Here is a 17370-nt window from a genome sequence, read left to right on the forward strand (position 1 = left end):
GTTCTTCCCGAGCAGCTAAGCTTGCTAGCTCTTCAGGGGCAGGGCCCCTGTCTTTCTCCACCAAAGAATCCAGTGCAAGGGGTCCAGGGAAAGGGGCCCGTTGTGTTGATGGTGGTTGGCCACCCAACAGGCTGTTAAAGGAGGGCTTCTCATCCCCAAAGTAATTCTGCAGGCAGAAAGTACTAGCAGCTCTTTCTCCTTCTATCAGCCCAGCAAGCAGCAGCTCTGAGAAGCTACTAGTAGCTGTGCCTGCTTGGCCGGGCAAGGGAGAGCCCAGACGGGAGGAGATTCCCTGAATGCTCCCACCTGCTCCTGGGCACCAACTGCAGGTGCCCAGCCAGCACAAGGGGCCTGAGGGGGCACTGAGATGCCCTCTCCTCCCCCATCCCCCCATGGACTCTAACATCTCTCCAGGTGAGCACTGGGATGAGAGGCTAGTCTGCAATCCCAGCTGCACCGGCTGAGGGCTGTGAGCATTCTGTCACTTTTTGCTAATCCCATCCCTTACCACATGGTTTTCCTCACCTGGTTCCGGCAGCTGTGCTTTCTGACATAGAATGCGTGAGGAGCCATCCTGCCAGACTGGCCATAGCCCTGCCCCTCTGAGCCACTAACACATGTGCCCTTGACCCCAGCAGCCCAATTGGTTCTACAATCCCAGCCAAACACTTTCTACAGACACAATAACAAAACTACCATTCACAGAGCACCAGCCCTGCACTGGGCCTTCTCATGGGCTTTATCTCATTTCAGATCCCACAGCAACCCTCAGGGAAAGTAATACTATTCCAGTTGACAGACCAGTAAATGGACCCAAAAAGATGGCACTGAGAGTGAGCTGGGACCTGACTGTGCATCTATGTGTTCCAAAGGCAATGCCCCTTCCTCTCTGTGTTGCCAGCAGCCCTCACCCCTGGGGAAGCACCATTGTGCCCCCAGCTAAGCATCAGAGATTCTCAGATTTCTTCTGCAAAGGGAAAAGGTGGGGTGTCGGAAGGAGGAGGCAGAGAAAAGGGACACACTCAGGGGTCTGCCCTGTCCCTTGTTGCTGAAATTAAAGTCATTCCTGTCCTGCCTCTCCCATTCGGGAGGAGCTGAACCCCTCCCCTCCACATCTGCCAGCATACCAGGGCTTTCTATAAGGGGCTGGGGGGATACATGCATGTTTCTCCCGGTGCACGTTTTCCTCGACATCCTACTTCCAACTGGTTCTCTTCTCTCATACTGTCACACGGGTCTGTCCCAGCAACTCCTTTCTCCCCAATCTCCATGGCTCCAACCACGGACCACAGCCCCTGTCTCTGGCTTTCTCCCTGACATCACTCACCAGCACAGACACTGAAGATTCCTAACACACTATGAGGAGGGAGATGCCACAGCAAACAGCCGAGAAATGAGCATTAGACATGCCTGTTAACAGGCCATCAACCATGCCCACTTCTCTCCTTTGGTCAATTGACCCAGCAGCTGGTCACCATAAGAACCCCTAATGTCAACAATAAGTGCACTTCAAAATTCAGAATGTTGACCTTGCCTGGAGTCAAGCAGATTTTTCACTTTTCTCAATGCTCTGTGTGGCCCATATCCTTACATTGGCTAAGACTCATCCGTTTCCCTGTCTAAGCAGCAGTCACTGGGTACCTTCTGGTGCCCAGCCCTCTGCTAGACAGCCCCTCTGGGGCCCAGCCCTATGAGGGAGGAAAAGGAGAGAACTGCAACCCAGAATTTCCCCATGCTTAATTATTACAGTAACCTTGTAGGTCAAGTGTCATTTTAAAGCCACTGTACAGAGAGGGAAGCAAAGCTCAGAAAGCCTCATGGTGAGGACACAGGACCTGAACCAGGTCTGTCTGGAACTCTGACCCATTGACCACACCACAGAAGGGTTAAGGGGACCTTGGGGTCCTATGGACGTTGCTCTTCCAGTTACCAAGCAGGGAGGCACAGGCAGTCTGCCCAGCCCCTCACACTCCCTGCAGGTGTGTTAGCAGAGACAGGACCATGGGATCCAGGGGGATGCCCCGCATTCCCCAGATGATCTCTCAAAGATGCCCAGTCCACATTCCCCCTTCCCACCTGATCCTCAATGGCGATGTTCATCAAGTCCACCCTTTGTCATGTTCTTGGAGGAAAATGGGCTTCCCCTTGATCTGTCAAGAACAAGCTTCCTCCTCCTCCCAACAGCACGTAGTAGAACAGAGCTGGGCTGTGAGTCAAGGAGTTCTGAGCTCACATCCCAGCTCTGTCACATAATCTGGGAGCATGAGCAGGTCCCACAACCACCAGTTTCCAATGCTCTGTGATAGCCCTTCCTACCTAGCATTGTTGAGATTGGGTGAATCATAAGCAAGCTTGATAAATAAAGGCCGGTTCCATCTCTCCCTCTGTTCCACATCCCCCTCCTCACCACTTTCACCCCAAAGTTGAGCCAGGTTGAAACAAAGTAGGAGAAAGGAGGTGCCTGGTCCTCATCATCCGCACACCTGCAGGACACCTGCTTGCTCCTAGGAAGCTCGTCTGCACACTGGGACATGGAAGACAGATTACAAAATGCCCCCAAATCACTACCCTTTAGTGTACTACCCTCTTTGCATTGTGACTTTACACTTCCCCCAAGAGGAGTGTCCCAGGAGGCTCCCTCCTCTGCCCCTTAAATCTGGGCTGATCTCTTGGCTTGCTTTGGCCAAGAGATTGTACAAAAGCAATAAGGCACCAGGTCTGAGCCTGGGCCTCAAGTAGCCTGGAGCACTTGCATTTGTTCTCTTGGAACTCTGCTGCTGTCACATGAGTAAATGTGGATGAGCATGTACCATGAGAGACCCATGGCCTCGTCACCCCATCACCCTAAAACTGCCCTCCTAACTGGCCAGCCCAGCTGAATGGCCAGCTTACCACAGATGCATCAGCAAGCCCAGACAAGATCAGGCATGGCTGCCCCAGGTCTGCTGACTGCCAGACTTAGAAATAACAACAAAGGCTTATTGTTTCATGACACTGAGTTTGGGGTGGTTTGTTATACCGCACCAGCTAACTGATGCAGAGGCTTTCTCTCCTCCAAGCTGACTGGCAGCTTGGACATAGATGGCGGGTGTCTGAGGCCAAGTTCTTGGTGGCATCAAGCAAAGGCACCATTGGGAGCAATGCAGAAGACGGCAACAGAAAGCTTCTCTGTGGGTTTCTCTGTGGGCTGCACGGCACAGAGAGCTTTTCTGAGATGAATCCAGGCAATTAGAATAACCTGGCCTCACCTCTGCCTCTCTTAACACAGCTCAGCCTTCCTCTGGCTTCCTGCAACGCTGGGGAAATTTTGCTGCTTCCTTTCTGGGCTCCCCACCCGGCCCTTCAATCAACAAATGGGCTGACTCACCACCTCAGGGGAGGCCCCCCAGGCGGAACACCCTTGGGGATCCAGGAGCAGAAAGGGTAATTGAGTCATTCCACTGCTACAGGCTGTTTCCCTTTGTAAATACCTATTTCTCATGTTTGCTGCCTCCCCAGCCAGAAGGGGCTGAGAGACGCCCACAGGGAGGAAGTGACAGTTTGCTGGCTATTTAATGGCCCACAAAGGAAGAAGGAAAGAACACCAGGTGTCTCCAGACCTGCACTTCAGGTTCATGATCTCACTCTTTGACCCCAGGAAGAGGCAGAAAGGCCTCCCAGACAGCCAAGTAAGACCTTCCTGAGCACCAGGAATGGGATGGCATGATTCAAGATGCAACTCAAAATAGAAACAGCACTCGAGCAGAAAACAAACACCAGAAGACCCAGAAACATTCAAGCATTGTCCCTTGATGAGAGCTTGGATGCCTGTTTAAAATATTAAAAACTCAAACATTAAATGCTTTCAAAACACTATCTTACTCAGGTGCCCCTGCTTAGCTACAGTATTAAGAATGTGTTTTGTCTGCCCACTAGGCAATCCAGCTTCTAAAGAATGTTTGCGTGCAGCCGAGGTCAGAGCTCCTGGGATTGATTGCACCCTTCATCCACCCGTGTGCCAATCATCATCCACAGGCTCTGAAAAGGTGATTCACAAAGATGAACATGTCCCACCTCCTGACCTCACACGTTCCAAGGCCCCATGGGGAGGGAAGTACAAATGACAAGTAGTCACAGCAAGAGTGGTGGGTACCGCGGAAGCCCCCGGATGACAAAAGGCGATAGAGGTGTGCTAGGAATATGGAAGGTCCCACAGGGAGGGAGCCCACAATGGCTTCCCCAGTACGCATGGGGGTCCACAAGGATCAAGGGCAGTGAGGACAGAGAAAGAAGGGGACAGCGGCCATGTGGAGCCTCTGTTCTCTTCCCCATCTCAGCCCCAGGCCGCCAGTTCTGGCTGCCTTGAGCATCCCTGAGCTCCAAACCTACCAGAACAAACTCAACACAGTATCTTTTCCTCATAAGCTTATTTCTAAGAATTTCGGTGGGGGGGGGGGGGGGGAGGAAGCATTTCTCAGACTCATAGCACTTTTGCTGAAGTACTAAGGCTTTAAAATCCGTAAACAGTAGGATATAATTAAATGCAAATGCAGGGCCACATTTAAAAATTAATCTTCTATAATTAATTAGTAATTTAAAATATTCTGGTAAATGATACTTAAATGGCACAGAATTATCCTAGCTCTGAGTGATAAAGTCGCCTGCTGAAGCTTTACCATGTTGGAGTAAGAAATATTTGCATATATCATGTGGGACAACAGAACACTGAGATTACTTAATTTTCCTTTGCTATAAATGTATTAAAAAAAACACAGTCTTTATATTCAAATTGTGGGAGCAAACTCACTTGCTGCAGCAAACTCTGAGAAGCAATTGATTCAAAGCCAGGAGTTAACCCAGCCTGTGCTTCTAGTAAGGATTAAATTGGCCTCCAGCCACACTCCTTGCCTGGGAAGCCGGTCTGAGCAGAGTTGAGGAGAAATTTGGGGAGTGGCCTTTTCCACCTCTGTCCCTTCTATTCACCTGTGCCTCACAATCTGGGTGAAAGGGGACCCCCAGTCCCGAGCAATGGGGAGCTGTCCTACCAATAGGCCACTCCTCTCACTGTTTTTCTCTCCCATCCTTCTGGCTACAGAAAGAGATCACCAATATCTAACTGCAAAAGCTAACTGCCACCTGCTGTAACCATCACTTGCCATTTCTCTCCCAACATTGCAATGCCTTCCCCAGACTGCTCTGCCACCAGCAATGCCTTTACCCTGGTGTGTGTGTGTGCGTGTGTGTGTGTGTGTGCACATATTTATGTATAGGTGTGGGGGTTGAGTGGCTGTCTGTTAGGCTGTGCTCGTCTGAGGGTCTGCTTGTACCAGCTATGAGGCTGGTTAGCCGTATCATTGCATCAGCCTGTGTCTATGTGCGTGTGCGTGTGCGTGTGCGTGTGTTTGTGCCTGTGTCACACATGTCTAGTCTCCCACACTGGCCTGCATGGCTGCTTATCGTCAGTCCTCTCCCAACACACTCACCTCTCTACACACTGCTCCCCCTATCCTGTGCCAAAGCTGGGCCTGGGAATGTCCCACCCACAGGGGCAGCCACTGCCATTTGCCGACCCACCCAGGCCTAAGGCAGGGTTCTTAAGCAAACTTCACCCTTCCCAATAGCAGAAGTTTTAAGACCAAGGCCCTTGCTGACAGGCTGGCCAAGGACTTGAAGACAAACTGAAAAGGCAACGAAGGTACACACAAGAAAACCTAGCTTCGGGCTCTTTCTATTAGAGGTAAGAAATATAAAATATCCATGCATTTATTCCCTCAGCAGCCACTGTGGGCTAGCCTTGTGCTGCTCTTGAAAGATACAAAGGTGGACACCACCCAGCCCTGTCCATGAGGGGCTCACTTTCTTGTGGGAGGGACAGGGTGCCCAATATCTACAGGCCGCACCGAGCTGGATGGTGTGCGAGCTGCCGGGACCTGCTGGCTGCTGTCTGCCTCAGGAACTGGGCAACTCTTCTCCAAGAGTGCACAAATGTTTCAAATACTTTGTTTCTTACTCTTTCTAGAAAAACGAAAGAGACAGGGAAGGAAGGGAGAGGAGGAAACAAGGAGGATACAATAGGAAAGAGGGAGGCCTAAGTCCATCTAGAGGCAGGGGCACACAAATGACAAAAAAGAGCTGAAAGAACAAAGTCCTGGAGTACCCCACCCCCACCTCCGGAGGAATCCTCAGTGGATGAGAGCTCTGGGGTATGCCACCTAGGCCAGCCACTGCAAATGCCCAACACGACTATGGTCATGGTGGTGTAGCCACAATATTTAACGTCATGTAGGTTTCCAGGAGGAGACACCACCTCTGTGTCCCCAGCCAGTACTTGATATGGCTCCTGGTCCATAGTAGGCACCCAATCTGAACTAAATGGTTGGGTGTTTAGGTAGGAGGATGGATAGATGGATAGAAGGATGGAAGGATGGATGGATGGACGGATGGACGGATGGATGGATGGATGGATACACGCATGCATGCATGCATGCATGGACAAACAGATGGACACATGGACAGATGATGGACAGATGGATGGAATCACCTCCAGGGAGATGAGATGAAGCCCAGGACCAAAACTGAGTGTGCACTGGAGGTCTCCCCAACAAACCTGGCCCAAGAAGAAAGGACAATAAGACATACATACCCTTCTCAGCACGGGGGCCGGGGTTATGGAGTGCACTGTAAGCTGTTAGCCTCAAAGACTCTGAAAAGGACACCAAGAACAAACTGGTCCTGAAGTTGAGACTCCCCATCTTGGATCAGGGACCCCTTCCTGCTGATACCCCAGACTCAGCCTCAGCCACTCTCCACCTTGTACATCCATTGCTGAAACCACATGACGCACAAGTCCCTGAAAACACTGGGGCTCTCCAGACTTCTGTCCCCCAGCATCCCCTTTGGCCATGGAGTTAATGAAGGTTCATTCCTGTAGACCCAGCCCCAGTGTCACCTACTCCAGGAAGCATCCCTGAGCACTTGGCCACCCCCATCTCTCCCTGGCCAGAGGGCATTGTTTCACCCTTGGCACTCTCACAGAACCTGGTCCACACCTCTGCTCTGACAGGTGAAGGAGTCTGTTCACACCTCTCTCCTCCCCACCAAACTGGGAGCTCCATGTGAGCAGGGACAACAGCCTCAGTGCCCAGCACAAAACTTGACATGGCACTCAGGCTCATTAAATTCTAGAGAAATGAAAGATGGAACCCACAGACAGAAGGAAGAAGGTTCCAACAGCCACAGACAGGATTCCCAGGCAAAGCCTCTGCCCTCAGCCCCTCTCAGGACTCCCACAGCCCTGGAGTGAGGAGAGGACACTCACATCCCCAAACCCCTAGCGGGTGGTTCAGGCTGACAGGCTACATAGGGACAGCGGCATAGTGGGTATCACTGCGTAATGAAGCCCCACTTAGCAGTCAGTGGTCTACAGACATATCAAGGCCCAGCTGAGGATAGAATGAGTCCAACTCACTTCCCAGTTAGGGTGATTAAAAAGTGCTGCCTACCCTTACTCAGAGATCCAATGGCAATCCCAGAGCAAAACAAGCCTTTCAGGAAGAAGGATTCTCTATGGCCTGTGCCCTCAGCAGTCCCCAAGGGCACCCCACAGTGGGCTCCAGGTCTGGGACCAAGGGACCAGAGTGCTGTCACCCCTGAGCCCAGTTTCCCCAAGGGGGGCCTTTTAAAAACAACGCACTAGTGTGGTGGTTGTGTAGACTGTGATAAAAAGATCCCAGAGGAGGGAATGTGGATTCAAGACTGAGTGATGGAAGGTGAGGGGATCTTGAGGTGGGGCCTGTTATATGAGCCCACGTGCCTCCCCCCATGGCCTCGGCCTGCTTGTTCTGCTGACACCCACCCACTACCAAGGCCAGACTCCCCCACGGCTCCCAGCCAGGATGGCTTCTCATAAAGTGGGATCACAGAGATGCCGGTGGTGTGTGGGCCCCCAGGCTGAGCCCCCCACATTGAATGCACGCATCCTGGACACTGGACAGAGACACAGCTCCCAACACAGCATGTGGACAGCCTGGCAAGTCCCAGGCAGCCGAGTCCACATCATACAGAATTTGTCACTAGAGATAGTGAAAGTGCCAGCCTTCCCAGCAGATTCACATGTAGCAAAATGTAGAAGATTCAGGCAGAACCATATTTCTCCCTCCTCCCATCAGCCGGGCTTTTTGAGTGGGGAAGGGAGAAATTAGTCGGGAGAGCTACATACCCCACCACTACTGTGGCTCGCACACACCAGTCTTGACTGGGTATAAAATCCACGTGTCCTCAATAGCTGTGGGGCTCTCAGGCCATTTACTGCCCCATAACAGTGTTCTGAGTTTCTTAAAATTCAGGACCTGTCCCGTCAGTGGATCAGCCTTGCTAACACCCTCTATCCTCATTATAACAAACAAGAGGTGGGCTCGGTCTGCTCAGAAAGCCCAAGCAAGGCCTCCAGGCAGTGAATGAAGGTTTTGTGCAGTGATGGCCTCCCCGGGTCTCTACCAGAGGATCTTCTGGACTAGCCAGCCATACATGTCACATTCACCTTCCTTCTCCTACTGTGTTTAGTAGATGCCCTAAAATTCTTTGAGCATAAGCACCCTAAAATCCTCTGCCAGACCTTGGACAGAGGCAGTTGAGCCATATCCCCCAGCATGAAGGAAGCGTGGCCACACTGACCTACCACCGGCACTATAATATTCTCTCATCCCAACAACATGGCACATGGGGACCCTGGAGTGGGTCAAATCTGGATTTGACTCCTGCCCAATCACCCGGTGGCTACTTGTGTGACCTAAAGCCAATCATTTAACTTCCTCAGCTTCACTTGCCCCATTTGCGGACCATGACAATTAGGGAAAGCACACAAAGGGCCAGGACCATGGTGGGTACCCAGGAAATGAAGCCTCCCCACCCCCACCCCAGGCATAGGAGATCAAAAACCAAGACCCTGACCAGCTGGAGCTGAAGGCAACAAAGCCCAGGTGACCTCCTTCCCCACGGTCTCCAGCCAGCACTCCCAGGGCTTGTCACTCTTGCCCTGCATTCAGAGTAGCCCCTCCTGGGGCGTCCCCAGCTCTGCAGCACCCAGCAAAGCAAAGACTTTGCAAACACAGGAGGGGGGGTAAGGGGGGGGGATCAAGAAGGCAACAGGCCAAAGCCAAGCCAAGTATTTCCACACTGCAGAAGTTTGCATAATTATCCACTTGGAAATAATTATCTTTAGGCCAGTCTTGTTTGCATCTTAAATCCTTGCAGGGCCTAGAAACAGAGCAAGGGCTGAATCCATCTGGAAGGGAAACAGTGAATATGATGTTTCCTAAAAAGCTATGTACCAAATGCTTTACCATCGCTCTAGTCTCCTTCATCCCTACTTTACAGATGAAGAAACTGAGGTCTCACCGGTGAGGCAAATCACCCAAGGTCACAACGATACTAAGTGGAGGAGTTGGGACTTGACCCCAAATCTGCTGAACTCCGAAGCCAATACTCTTCCCACTCCCAAGCTTAACAGCAGAGCAGTGACAAGGCAGAAAGGAAGCAAGCAGAGGAGGCAAGATGTGGGCAAGAAGAGAGAGGAAGAAGCCCAGCAACACAATTAGTGGACACCATCACCAGAGCAGACTCCGGCCGGGGGAATTTAGCAAGGACAAAAGCTTTCCTGTGAGCAGACACCGACACATGCGCTGCTGGGAACATTCTGAGAAAGCCTGGATGCATTAGAGCCGATCCCGGGCTGCCCATTACTGGCCTGAATCACTTCCTACAGGGAAACGTGTTCCCGAGAAAATGCCGGGCGCCGACAGGACATCACAGCCTGGCTGACCACCAGCGTGATCTGGGCACTGATTAGGCCAAGAGCGGCAGGGCTGGCAGCCAAGTGCACCAAATTAAGCGTTCCGAATTTTAAGTTCTCCGGCGGTGGGCTCCGTGCTGGTTCCTGATGCGTAAGGTAGCATTCTGAGTAATAATTAATTAGAGGGGAAAGCGGAATAAGCAACCAAAGTACATCAACTGGAATTAGTATAATTCTTTCTCTTCATTTTCCTTTCAATCAGAGAGAGCCAAACAGGTGACTGGGGTTGGAAAGGAAATCGCAGGGAGCATTTGGGCACGGGCGACCCCTCTGGTCCACCCCTCCTCCCAGGCACACCACACCCCCAGCACAGCCCCCGCCCCCAGAAACCAACCCAGGCCAGAGAGGCACCTGCCGCGTTCAGCTCGTCACCTTTCTGCCATCAGGCCGCCAGGGCTGGCACCATGAGCCAACTCAGAGAGTATTTCTCGTTGCCTATTCTCAAGACACCAAATTCTTTGTTAAGCTGCTGGGCCCTGTCTTCATTAGAAGGCCCTAACCCCTCATAGAGGTGTTTAAAAAAAATGCACTGATTAGCCCAGGCACCAAAAATACAAGCACGCACACCAAGTATCATTTGAGATTATGCAACCAACACCTCCTCCAGGTGCTAACAAATACCAAGGCACAGCTGCCCACCTCTGCAGAAAGCTGGAAATTTATTTTATCCCTAGAGGCTTACACCTGTCAACAAAGAGAGGAAAATTAAAACACCACCACCACAAACAAACCACAGCCTGGGTTTGGCCTCAGGTATCCCTGGCAGAGACTTGTAAACAGGCTTCCCGCCAGCTGCCCCCAGCCTCTCAGTGTCCATGAAGGCCTTGGGTCACCTGCTGGGGATCAGTTGGGAGCCAGGTTGTGCTCGGGGTCTCTTTCTGGAATGTGCTGTGGGCCCAGCACCCAGGAGTCCCCACGTCCAGTTTGCTCCTGCACGAGTGGGCTGTGCCTGGTGGCTACCTGGGCCACCCCACAGCACCCCGGGGAGAGGCTCCTGCGGCCCCAGACCCCACCACCTACCTCATTGATGAAGGAGTGGGCCCCCTGCGGGCTGAGCAGAAGGATGGCTCGGCGTAGTGTGTCCCGATAGCGGTTCAGCTCCTCTGTCTTCATCGTGGTGAAGAGACTGGTGAACACGTGGCTAATGTTCTTGTCCACCTTTTGCAAAGAGACGTCAAGGCCCAGCCGCGAGGCCTGATCCAGAAAGCTTTGGAGCCCACGGATATCTAAGCAGTGGAGAAGGGGGAGGAAAGAATGAGCTTTAAGCAGGAAGGGTCTAACCCCAATGCTCCGCGCCAGGTACAGGCCACTGCCACAAGCCACGGCTCACGTCTGCCACAGTGACCACTGAACAGAGATGGAAAACACCCACACATCTGTTTGGCCCCAAGGTGAGTGTCTCCCACCGTGAGGAGCATACCCCACCATCCAAAAGGTCCTGTGGCCAGAAAACCCTTTGTGATGACCTCCCTTTCTCTCCCTATTGCTTCCACCCAATGGGAGCGAAAGTTCTAGCAGTTCTGTCCTCCACACCTGAGCTGCCCCCTCCACAGGATGCTCTGGGCCTGCCCATGTCACACAAGGTGCTCTCTCCCGGAGCCTGGGATGCCCACGGGCCACCATGGGCACACCCTGCCCCATCCACTCCCCCAGAATCAAATTCACAGTAAACAGTATTAATTCAACCAGAGCGCCTTTCCCAACCCATTACTCTCCCAGACTTTCCCTTCCATGCCCATTCCACAAACTTCTTGAGCTTGCCAGGCACCATGCAAGCTGCTATAGTGAACCCTCAGCTGTCCACCTTTCCAGGATGACAGACTCACCAGTAAGTCTAGTCTAGCGAGACGTAACAAGAGTGGTTATGGAAAACCAGACACAGTGCCAGGGAGGAGACCAGGGCACCATGGAAGTTATGACTGGGGTGCTGGGGGGAAATGTGCAGGGGGTCCCAATTTCCCACCATGGGGGAAGCCCTGGAATAGGCTCTAGGAACTTGCCATGGACTCTGACACTTAGAATTTTGGATAGTTCCTTAAACACATGGGCAAATCTTCCATCCACTTTGTGCCTCATCATTCCATCCACTTTGTGCCTCAATTTGCTCATCTATAAACTGGGGATTAAATTTCTGACTTCCATTTTCACAGGACTGTGAGGAACCACAATTCTTTAGGGTCCCAGTTGTTTGTGTCTCAGGGGCCAGCACCTAGGAGGCACAGAGAACCAACCTCCTAATGGTTCGTGGGGAGGGCACACTAGTGCCCCAATAAGAGCCCTGAGAGCCTTTCTAGGGATGGCAAATGCGGGACTAATATTCAATCATGTGGTACCTGTATTCAAGTCCAGCCATGACCTCAGCCAGCTTTGCCCATCGGCAACCAGGCCCCTGAAGCACAGACACTTACCCAGAGCTGCTTGCCTGCAATGCACGGGGGTCCCAGTGCTGCTCTGCCCACTGAGTCACACAGGAAAATGGCACCAGGCAGCAGGTCAGGCTCTCTTCATCAAGCCCTTGCCCCCTCCCCCAAAGCTATGAAGTATGAAAAGGTAACAGAGATCCTGCCACAGCGCCAGAGGCTCCCGACACACAGGCCCCTGGCTATCGACACCCCTCAGATTCCCAGGGAGGCCACGCAGTCCTCACAGCCTGCTTGGGTCCTTAGAGACCTGGAGTCCCGAAGCCTCTTGAAAGAGAAGCTAGAAGAGGTTTTTAAGAAGTCCTCTTAACCGAGCAGAGGGAATGACAGGGCAGAGGTGCAGAGATGGCTCAGGGTGTGGAGGTGCAACAGGTGGAGGGGACGCCCAGCTAAAAAACTCAGTCAACCCCAGCCACCCCCTCTCCTGAGCACAGCACAACTCACACCTGCCAATAATAAGCTTGAACACCTCAGCCCAAGCAGACACCCAGGTCCAGCAGCCGCTCCCATGCTAGGCAGGCAACAGCCTTCTATCTGTGCCCAGGATGGTCTCCCCCTGGATCTGGGCTGTTCAATAGAGCAACCACTAGCTACATGGGGCTGTTTAAATTTAAACTTAGATCCATTAAAATTAAATAACATTATACCTCAGTTCCTCAGTCACACTAGCCACATGTTAGGTACTTACCCACCACATCTGGCTGGTGGCTACCATAGCGGGCACCACAGATAGCCATCATCTATGATGGATCACTGCAGAAGTTCTATTGCATGGTACTGCCTGAGAAACTATCTCGTAACCAGCATGGTGTAAATGATGTTCCCAAATATGGGAGATTTAGGCCCCTGGTAATGGCCTCCCTCTTCCTGTGCCTCATGCCCTGTCACTCTGAAGACCCTTCGAGCCTTTACTCTGGGACACACGACCTGCTCTGACCTATAAGACAGCTGTGACTTGGTGTAAGCAGAGGTCTGAATAAGCGTTTGTGCATTCTGCTTCCGCTCTTGGAGCCTGCCACCACCATGAGAACACCCGGGGCTGGCCTGCTGAAGGGATGCAAACACACGTGGAGACTCAGGTGGGCCCCCAGGCAGCCACCCTCAGTCACAAGTCAACCGCATCCAGCTACTCGAGCGAGCCTAGAGCAGAACTGTCCAGTTGATCTACAGACGCACAACAAATAATAAATGACTTGTTCTAAGCCACTAAATCTTGGGATAGTGTGTTTCTCAGCAATGCATACTGACAGAGCGAGTTGATCAGACATCTTTATCTCATATAGCGTATGAGAACTTCAATGAAAGAACAGAGCTTATGTCTTAAAAGTAACTCCACACACAGCTTTCCCACGGCACTGCCCACGTGGAGCTGAGCGTGAGCCAGATCAGGCAAGGTCACAGCCTCTGTGGCCCCATCCCTTCACCTGGACACCAACAGCCTCACTGCCCCCATGGCTTAATCTGACCCAGATGTGAGCACAGCTGACAAGACACTGAGGGCTGACTGGGACAGGCATGAAGGTGGCACCCTCAGACCCATATCTACCAGTTCCCACTCCTCTTCTGCACCTTGCAAGGCCATCACAAGTCTTTAAACTGGCAGAGGGGCACCTGGGTGGCTCAGTCAGTTGAGCATCCAACTTTGGCTCAGGACATGATCTCACAGTTCATGGGTTCAAGCCTCACATAGGGCTATGTGCTGACAGCTCAGAGCCTGGAGCCTGCTTCAGATTCTGTGTCCCCCTCTCTCGCTCTGCCCCTTCCCTATTCTCTCTCTCTCTCTCTCTCTCTCTCTCAAAAACTGAATAAACATTTAAAAAAATTTTAAGTGGCAGAGACTAACCATGTCTGCAGAGGCATGCTTTCTGCACCTGCACATGAGCACATGCACAATGAGGGCTCCAGCATGGCTCTGTGTCCATGCCCTTGTGTCCATGAGTCCAATAGGGCTCTAGGGACCTCATACGTCATGCCAGCATGGCTAGTCCTCCCAAACTGGGCGAGAAGTCCCCTGAGGTCCCCCTGCCTAAAACCATCTCAACCTATAGGACTGTTCCACTTTCTTAGGGAACAGGAGGTGCCACTGTGTGCAGGCAACTGTCTTGGGACCCCTAAGTAGACACAAGGACATGCACACATGGAAAACACAAGTCCTCAGAGCTCCTGCACACCTTCACCTGCTCTGCTTCTGCCTACTGTTCCAGGCAGCCCCGGCTGGGACTGAGCCATCACAGAGAATTTAAGTTCCCTGTCAGCAGCTGGCTCCTCACCCCCTGGAACAAGCGATGAGGGCTGAAGGCACACTCCCCAGGGACCACAGCCCCTGGCTATAACCACCTGCTCCCACTTGGCTGAAAAGGTCAGCTCTCAGCCTCTGAAGCTCTTATTCAACTGCACATGGCGAGGGCTGGGAGCAGAGAAACATGTGAGAGCTTATGCTAACTTTGCAGCCCTCCTGACATTCCCCAGGAACAGGGCCAAGGAAGCCCACTTCTCCAACACAAGTCCTCTTCTCCCTACAACAGACCGGGTTTGCAATGCCCCCTACCCCCATCCCCTCAAGAAATCCAGCTCTCCACTGCTCCTCCCCAGGAAGGGAAATTCTCCAAGAAGGTAGACTAGGGAACAGAGCTGGGGCTACTCCCATGGACAGCAGAGTGTGCACCCCAGAAGCCCCTTGGCCCCCCTGGGGTTCTGGACCTTGGCCCAGTTCCTCCCCTGCAAGGTCCCTGTGCATAATGGCCAGCCCAGGCACCACTCCTAGTGCACCTCCTCCAACCAGACCCACCCCCACTGGGCAGGGAGCTGATGGGATATCCCCAGCCCCAGCCCCAGCCCAGAAAGGGCAGGAAGAGGCAAATGGCCCACAGTTGTCCAAGGCCACAAGGAGAGGCATAAACCACGAAAGAGGGCATCGGTCACCCATGGGGATGGGGAGAGGCTCCCAGGAGAGGCATCCAGCTCCCCAGAGAAAAGAAACAGTATAGGGAGCATAGGCAAGTGCACTCCTATGAGGAATGTGATATGACGGTGCCCCACCACAGGCCTCAGCTTCCTTGGCCCGCCCTACGGGCTCTCAAGTCTTTCTAATATCTGAAACTGAACAAGCCATCCAGTGGAAATTTATTCATTCCTTATTTTCTCCTATATTAACTAAGAGCTTTCTCCATGTTGGTCCCTCTCCTAGGTGCTGAGAAACAAGAATGAATGAGCCCACGGTGTTCCTGCTGTCAAAGAACTTACATTTCAGGGGCTGGAGAACAGACCGGAACAAATAAACACCATGCTAAATAGATAATTTCCAACAGTGGTAAGAGCTCTGAAGAAAATAGATGTTGGGCTGGAGGAAACTGCAGGAGGTGGGGGTGGGAAAAGCCTCTGCAAGGAGCATCAGTGAAAGGAGACAGCTCTGGAAATCTCTCAGAGAAGAACGCTGCAGACAGAAGAAACAGCATATGGAAAGTTCCAGAATGAGGCATCTGCAACACTACAGGAAGAGGGCCTTGCTCACTTCACGATGGGGGCCAGGAATAGGGAGGACCAAGAAGCCCGAATCGTGGAGCTGCAAGGGAAAGAAGCTGGGGTCTATGGGCACCGGGGAGCACCTCCCACAAGTGGAGGAGGGAGAGACACAGGTCCCAAGCGCCCGAGTCCTGGACCTCCTCCCTCAACAGACCAGCTTCCTAACTGAAGGCCCATGTGCTCTCTGGCACTTCCCCACCGCTCACCTCTCTGTCCAGTGCCACCCACACCATGCTGCTCTAAAGTTCATGCCCATGTCATCAGCAAACAGGGATCCTCCTCTCTCTTCATATTCCATAGTGCCCAGCCTGGAGCACCGGTCTGTGAAGACCTCTCCTCCCTGGGCTTCCCGACACCGTGTGCTCCTTCTGCTCCCACTGTTCCCCAGTCCCATCCCCCAACACACACTCCCGTCCCCATTCCCAGATACTCCTCGGCTTCCCTCTGGCATCACCCACTGGTCAGTCCAGGTGGGAGAACATCAACACCAGACACACAATCCATCCCCACAACCCCTTTCCAGTTTCGGGTACCATCAATACCTCCCCTGGGACTTCTGCCACAGCCTCCTAAGAGGTTCCCCCAACCCTGGGGTCTTCCCCTCCAATACCTTATGCCAGGATGGCTTCTAAGTTCACATCTGCTCACAAAAGAGCCCTCCTCTAAAACTTTCCATGAATAACACAAGTTTATTTTAAAGTTGCCAGGAAATTAACATCCTCAAAAGCATCAATCAATTACAAACAAACAAAAAGCCTTCTAGAGACTCTATTATTGTACATAAAGAAACCCCATACACCTTAGCCTGTGCATAAAAGACTCTGTGGCCCTAACAGCTTTGTCTGTGTTGCTTTTGTATCACCAACACCTACTTCCAACACCACCACCAGAAACCATGCACCTAAACTCCAGGAGAAGAAGCTCTTTGCCCTTCTCTGGACATTCCCCATACACACACACACACACACACACACACACACACACACACACACAAACTCATACCCCCCACTCATGAGTGCATACTCTCTGCTCCCAATTGGGGTGCTCCCGATTGCAAATTGACACAGCCCCACCCCTCCGTCAAAACCTAGTGAAAGTCATACTCCCCTCAGAGTTTCAAAACTCACGGACATGGGAAGCAGAAACTAGGGCTTTCCCATTTCTCTCTCCCATCCCCGGGCTCAGTGCCTAGCACAGGCTCAGGGACAGTGTAAGTTTGTGGAATCAAACTGACCCAGAGCAAGAACCAGCCTGAAGCCCCGCATGCCTTCCGCAACCAGGCAATGTCATGTACTTGGTAGAATCCCAGCCATTGGCAAGGAATTGAAATTGGGCAAAAGTTTTTTTTTCAAAATCTAAGGTTGTAGCTGTGATTATTCCACCACTCCTTCTGGAAAAAAAAATCAGATAATCACGGGTACTTTAAATATTTTCATTCTGGAAAGTAATTGAAACAAAAGAACACATTTCAAATTGCTTCTCCTACTATTTTCAGCTTCGAGAAAGGTCCAAGCATTGAGAGTACTTATGAAGAATATTTTACCATCTGTGATATACAGATATATGTATAAAGGCCACCACCTCACACCCTGGAGAAGT

The 17370-nt window shown here is 52.0% G+C and overlaps 1 protein-coding gene across 5 annotated transcripts in view; it reads right to left on the reverse strand.

Moving 5' to 3' along the window:
* GRID1 (glutamate ionotropic receptor delta type subunit 1) overlaps positions 1 to 17370 on the reverse strand; it is a 701884-nt gene that overhangs the window by 461940 nt on the left and 222574 nt on the right. For all 5 annotated transcript variants that reach the window (XM_045437900.1, XM_045437898.1, XM_045437899.1 and 2 more), the window contains one exon: positions 10850 to 11055. In XM_045437900.1, the coding sequence (XP_045293856.1) occupies positions 10850 to 11055 (206 nt within the window). The remainder of the gene's footprint in view (positions 1 to 10849; positions 11056 to 17370) is intronic.

This window comes from Leopardus geoffroyi, chromosome D2 (genome assembly GCF_018350155.1).
Source record: "Leopardus geoffroyi isolate Oge1 chromosome D2, O.geoffroyi_Oge1_pat1.0, whole genome shotgun sequence".
NCBI classification, from domain to species: domain Eukaryota; kingdom Metazoa; phylum Chordata; class Mammalia; order Carnivora; family Felidae; genus Leopardus; species Leopardus geoffroyi.